A 6,182-nucleotide genomic window follows, 5' to 3' on the forward strand; every position below is an offset into this window, starting at 1 on the left:
AAGGCCAGCATCCAATTTGGGAGAAACAACGGGCTTCTTCAACATTTCTAGAGAGAGAGAGAGAGAGAGAGAACACTAATGGGGGTAAGGAAATTCCAAATAAACGCAGGAAAAGACCCAAAATCATAACAAGTCATGGGAGACAAACACGACAGAGAGAGAGAAAGAGGCGTTTGGAAGCGCGAACAAGCAAAGTGGAACGTCAGTCACAACTCACACAGAAATAACACACATATTGACAATAAGCGAAAAAAATTCGATAACTCTTTTAATTTCCTCAAAAACATCCCTCCTCGCTTCTCATTCCTGAGAAGCCCCTCAAACATCAAAATTCCTACATTTAAACAAAATCAAAGCAAAGCATAGCATAGGAGAGAGAAAGAGAGTGGAGGTAGGAGAGAGAAAGAAGAGAGAGAATAAGGAGAGGGAAAGTGACTGGAGTAGGAAGCAGAGAGACAAAGAGGGAGGAGAGAGGAACTGTACAGTCCAAGAAGCCCATGAATCCTACTCTTCCAATGACTCATCCCCTTGCTCCTCCTCCTCCGCCTCCGCCTCTTCCTCCTCCTCCTCCTCCTCGGCGAGCTCATCCAACCACCTCGCCTCCACCGGCTTGCACTCCCGTTTGTGCCTCACTTTCCAATCCAATGCCTGGCACGCCCTGGAGCAATAATTCACCGCCCCGCACACAGAGCACCTCCTAAACTCATGGCGCCTAGTCTCCGCCCTACCGCAACTGGCGTGCGAGCACATTCTCAAACCCCCCTCCAGCCCCCTCTCCCTGAACCACTCCCCCAGAAACTTTGACGCCAAGCTCGCCTCCGGCAAAGGCACATTGCACCCGAAATCGCTCAACAATGGGCAACCCGCCACTCTGTGCTCCAACAGTTGCGCCAGCCACGGATGAGCCCTCCCACGGATGCGTGGATCCACCGAGTGAGGGTCCATGGACAACACAGACGCTAATTCTCTAGCATTGGCTTGGACAAGGAACCGTCGTCCCTCCGGGATGTTTTTGGGGACACCATAGCCATCCTGCAGGCAGTGGCCCAGCTCACGGAGGGCGTCAACATGGCCGAGGGAGGCCGCACGAGCACACAGTGCAACCCCAGCACGGAGGTCCTTGTCAGACTTGGAGCCCCCGCTCCCATTGAATTGGATGACGGCCAGGGAGTAGAGCGCAGGGGCGTGGGACACCATGGCCGCTTTCGCCATGAGGGAGGCGCCGCTGCCGCGGTTTTGGAGGCAGTAGAAGCGAATCTGTGGAAAAACGAGTGCTGGTTAGAGTGTGGTCTGCTTTCTCTCTCTACCCTCTAGCATAACCACGAAAAAAATAAGCCAAAATTCCAAAAAATTCACATCTCCCTATATATATATATATAAAAAAAAAAAAGCCAAAATACCATAACCCACGAGACTCTTCTCTCTCTAGATCTCCCTCTCTCCTGGAATGGCGCTCTCTCTCTCTCGGATTCCCATTTTCCTGAAAATTTGGCAGACATGCCAAAACCCAACTAGATGCTGTCTCTCTAATGAATGCGTTCTCGACCTCCTTAATATAAATTTGTAAATCATAAAAATAATAAAAAGATTCGTAAACACCGATTCTCTCTCTCTCTCTCTCTCACTAAATTTTTAAACAATTTTGCCCACATGCCTAAACCTAAATCAAATGCTCTCCCCCATCTTTAACGATCAAATTTTACAAATCTGCAAAAATAGCAAAAAGTGTCGAAAAAAATGAAAGTCCAAAGCTATCACCAAATTCTCTCTCTCTACAACTCAGTTATCCCAATTTTCTCTCTCTAAAAACCCGCGTAAAAAATAGGGAAATGCCTTAAATTGTGCTCCCTCTCTCTAACTCTCCCTTATCTCTCTCTAACTTTCCTTGGGACTCTAAACCAAATATATGCCTAAAAATTAAAAATAAATTGCACTCTCCCCCACACACTTTCTCTCTCTAACTCCATGTTTTGAACTTCCCTTCTCTTCATCCCCTTTCCTGTGTAAATTTCCTCTTTCTCTCTAAGTAAATTGGGGTTGCATACCATGCCAAGAGTGAAGCAAGCCTCGACGTTGCCGGAGTCTGCACACCGTTTCATGAAACGATTGGCGGATTCACACCACTTCGAAGATTTCACAGAGAAGGCTCCAGGAGCCGCTTTTGACAACACCAGAGAATGCATCGCCAAGCTATTTAGTCTTCTGCAACTGCAAGCAAAAACCCACCAAACGATTATGAGCACTTTAGTTCATCTTTTATAGGAAGAACCAAGCCTAAAGAACAAAATAAACCAGAAATTATGAGTTGTTTAAATATCACTTGATGAAATTCAATCAAACATGCTTTGAGGTAAAATAATGGAGACCTAATAGACCCAAAAAAAAAAAAACCAATAAAAGAGATTTTCACATGAAAGTGAAACATTAAAAACCAGAAAACTACTAAAAAAAAAGAAACAAAACCCATATGCCCAAGGCCTTCGAAAACGCAATAGAATCATCAAAATATGGGAATGCAGATGATGAGAGAGAAACAAAATACGAATACAGATCTCTTAATCTAGATCCAAAAGGAGAAGCAGACATACGTTAACAAGACGCCCATGAAATCAGCAGGGGAACGAGCCTGAGAACTAAGCTTGCAGAGAATGGAAATTAAGAGATCATCAGGTAACACATCAAAAAAATCGACTTTTCCACCGGATTCCGGTAAAACCCTGGCCTTTTTCCGGCCACTATCTTCATCACTTTCCGCCCTTCTCCTCTTCTCCGATTTCTTTCTAAGGATACAGATCACTAAATCATCAGGAAACCTTTTGAAAAAATCCACTTTTACACCTGAGTCGGTCGATATCTTGACCTTTTTCCCGCAATTTTTCTCAACACTTGCACTTGCCGGCCTTCCCCTCTTCTCCGCTTTTTGCGTCTCTGCTTTTACATGAACTCGAGGGTAACACAATCCTCTCCTGGTTCTCATGTTTCTCCAACCAGTCAGAAAGAGGTAGAGAAGTATTAAGAGAACAGAATAGAGAGAGAAGGCAAATAGAGAGAAGCGGATGCTCTGTTAGCAAAACCCACTTAGAGAGAAATAGAGGTATAGAGAGAGGTTTAGTAGAGAGAGAAAGAGATCCCTGTAAACCCAACCCAGGATAAGAGAGAGAGAGAAACAGGAAAACAGATATAGATAAAGAGAACAAGTAGTGAAAGAGAGGTTTTAGAGAGAGAAGATAGTGGTTTGTCCTGTAATACGATTGAGAGAGGTTTTAGAGAGAGAAGATAGTGGTTCGTCCTGAAAGATGTAAAAGATAGCTACACAGTGAAATATAAGAGAAAGATAGAGAGAGAAACAACAGTACAATACTTTAGAGAGAGAAAGGGAGATTAGGAGTTGTAGGGCACAACGCCACCACCCAACATACAATGCATCGTTCAAGCCGAATAAATAACGACTCCCTTCGCTTATTGATGCAGGTCCTTGACAGTAGGCCCGCAGGCAAAGGCAAAATAATTAAACCTCTCTTTCTCTCTCTTCAAACCCCGATAAAACTTTACCCTCTTTACTCTTTCTCTATCTCTCATCGGTTAATTTTAGCGCTAACTCTCCGGTCAAACGGCATTGACCAGATCCGTTCCACCCCCTCACGGTTGCGTTTAATACTAGAAATCCTTCTCCCTGTCTGCACGTCTGTCTCTTTACATCTCTCCTCTTTCTCTCTCTAACTCTGTACTGTTTCTCTCTCTACCCCTGACTCGCTCTCTTTTGTTCCCCCTTTGGCTGACTCTCCAACCTTCTATTTCTCTAACGTCTCTTTCTCTCACACCTTTCTATTTTAAAAAATTGTTCTTTCTCTCTCTACAGTTGTTTCTCTCTCCTATCTAGAAAGTGGTTAAATTTCTGGTTTAAGAAACTAAATTCAGTTGCTGTTATCGTTAGCGGGAAACAGCCATTCTCGGCCACCGTCTTCGAACCTAACCTAACCGCATGCCGTCAACGATGATGGCCTTCGGGTTCGGCATTTGCGTTTTGTGGTTAACTTTGTTTTCTTTTTGTTTTTTCCTTTCCAAAAATATATTTGAATTTTTTTTTCTTTTTTAGATTTCGGTGTTTTTGTTAATTTCTTTAGGATGGAAAGAAATTTTAAAAGTTATAGGCTTTATCCGGAAAAAAGTAAACTTTATCTAAACCTTATAGATTATTTCAATTTCAGTTTCAAATTTGATCATCTCGACTATAGTTGCGAAAATAAAAAAAGATTTCAAGACACATTATCTATGCCCTCAATTTTCGAGTATTCACATATCGACAAGATCAATACTAGATATTTTTCAATATCTGAAGGGTTTCTCCGATAAGGTTTTAAGTAAGGTTTACTTTCTTTTTTTTATATATATAATCTAGACCTTATAGAAATTACATCATGTTGGCAATTGGGGTTACAATTTGGTAATTTGGGGTTCCCATTACTTATTAAAAAAAAGAAAAAAAGAAAAGACTTTGGGTTTCCCATTAACCAAGGGCGTGTGTTAAATTGCAGGTACCCCACACCAAGAGACCTGCTTCTTTGGGCTGTTATCGTGACTACCCTAAACTAATTTCGTAATGATCATTATACCATTTTGCCCTCTCATCAAAATTACCAGAGTAGCCTCCATCTATAGGGACAAGGGTCGGGCCACGTCAAGGCTGACCCGCCCAAGCCCGTTGCGAACCTTACGGTTTGGATTATTTAGCAATGAGGTTAATACAATGAGTAAATGGTAATTTGCAGGCCATGTAGCATGCGTACCTTATCAAATCCCTTGAAATCTATCCAAATAAATCCTTAGTTTTTATTTAGAAATGAATCCCATGCTTGGTGGCACTCCCATATCTTTCAATTAAAATAATTAATTACGGTTTTATTTTGGTAAAAGGCCAGAGTTTATTTTTGCATTCTTCCAATATTAGTTTTATTGTTAGTCGGTTGTCATTTCATTGAAAGCTAAAGTTTTTCATTTATTGTTTCTTCCCAAAAGTAGGGCCTATTTCTAAATAATTAGAAAAGGGCTGAAATTTTTCATTCAATGTTGTTTTTAAAATTAGAGTTATTTTATTGGGAAAAGTTTATAGAGAGCCGAGCCTCTAAACAATTAAAGTCGAGCCTACCTCAAAAATTTCACTAGAAGATATTGTTTTGATGCCCAAATATCCTCAAATTCATCATCTCGATATCAAGATGTATGGACATGATAAAATAATGGATTTCAAGTTTTGGAAATAGTGTATTTCGTAACGCACTTTTGGACCGTCAAATTTCAAGATTTTCAAGTTTTCATAGATCTCTCGATCTAGATTATTTTTGAAGCTATAAACTTTATAAATAAAGATGAAAATATACTTTAAGGCTATCAAAAAGATTTCCGATATTGAAACTATATTTCTCAACACTATTTGAAGGTAGGCTCTAATTTGACTGTTTAGAGCCTAGGCTCTATACAAACCGTACCCTATTTTATTGCTTATTGAATGGTCCTTTAGATGACAACCAACCGAGGCGTCGACGAGTTTAATGGCAAAAAAAAGTTAGGACAAAAATTATGCGACATTTCGTTGTGAAAGTGTGGAAAAATAACATGTAATATTTACCAATGCCTACTTAATCATGTACTCATATCCAACTAATAAATAGGAAAATTGTTTCATGCGGGGCTGGGCCACATTTCTACAATATGCGGTCGCAAGGTATAAATCATCCATCTTAAAAATGGATGCAAATAGGTGGTCCATCTAAAAACATTTGAAACTAACAGTCTAAATATTTTTTTAATATAATTATTATTTTTATTTTTCATATTCATGATCTCTAATGTTAGAGATTGCATATCCTTAAAAATTAGGTTAAAAAATCCATTTCAAAAATAGATTTTTAAGAGGTGACTCATTTCTACATGGACTCATAAAAAGCCATCTCCTTTAGAGAAAATGTTGAAATAACACCAAAAAGTAATGTCCTAGTCAATACCAATTGAAAATTATAAATATGGCATCAGAAAATCTTCAAATCAATCATCTCGGCCTTAATCATTATGATTATGAGAAGAAACTAGGATTTCAATACTTAAAAATGGTGTATATTATAACAAATTATCTAGACCATTTATTTCTAGCTGTTCAGAGTTCTACCGGACCTCGACCATTTTTT

General features: G+C 39.9%; 1 protein-coding gene across 3 annotated transcripts; it reads right to left on the reverse strand.

Moving 5' to 3' along the window:
• Positions 1-235: 235 nt before the first annotated feature.
• On the reverse strand, positions 236-3,624 carry LOC18438099 (F-box protein At1g67340). Of its 3 annotated transcripts, none has more exons than XM_020669709.2 (4): positions 3,420-3,624; positions 2,589-2,981; positions 2,046-2,208; positions 236-1,257 (listed from the first exon to the last, which is right to left on the reverse strand). In XM_020669709.2, exons 2-4 carry the CDS (start codon positions 2,975-2,977, stop codon positions 505-507), a joined length of 1,305 nt encoding a protein of 434 aa, XP_020525368.1. In that variant the 5' UTR covers positions 2,978-2,981; positions 3,420-3,624; the 3' UTR covers positions 236-504. The 3 variants fall into 3 exon arrangements, with proteins under 3 accessions (XP_020525368.1, XP_020525367.1, XP_088724706.1); XM_020669708.2 differs by lacking the exon at positions 3,420-3,624 and adding an exon at positions 3,362-3,412; XM_088868580.1 differs by lacking the exon at positions 3,420-3,624 and having other exon boundaries at positions 2,589-3,412.
• Between the last annotated feature and the right edge of the window lie 2,558 nt (positions 3,625-6,182).

Source organism: Amborella trichopoda, chromosome 6 (assembly GCF_054954075.1).
Source record: "Amborella trichopoda isolate Santa Cruz 75 chromosome 6, AtrichopodaSantaCruz75HAP2 v2.0, whole genome shotgun sequence".
Classification (NCBI taxonomy): domain Eukaryota; kingdom Viridiplantae; phylum Streptophyta; class Magnoliopsida; order Amborellales; family Amborellaceae; genus Amborella; species Amborella trichopoda.

Coding starts and splice junctions, on each gene's coding strand:
- LOC18438099 (XM_020669709.2), bottom strand. CDS start 2,977: ATGAGAACCAGGAGAGGATTGTGTTACCCTCGAGTTCATGTAAAAGCA. Junction 2,209..2,588: donor TTCATGGGCGTCTTGTTAAC/GTATGTCTGCTT, acceptor TTTTGCTTGCAG/TTGCAGAAGACTAAATAGCT. Junction 1,258..2,045: donor CTTGCTTCACTCTTGGCATG/GTATGCAACCCC, acceptor GTTTTTCCACAG/ATTCGCTTCTACTGCCTCCA.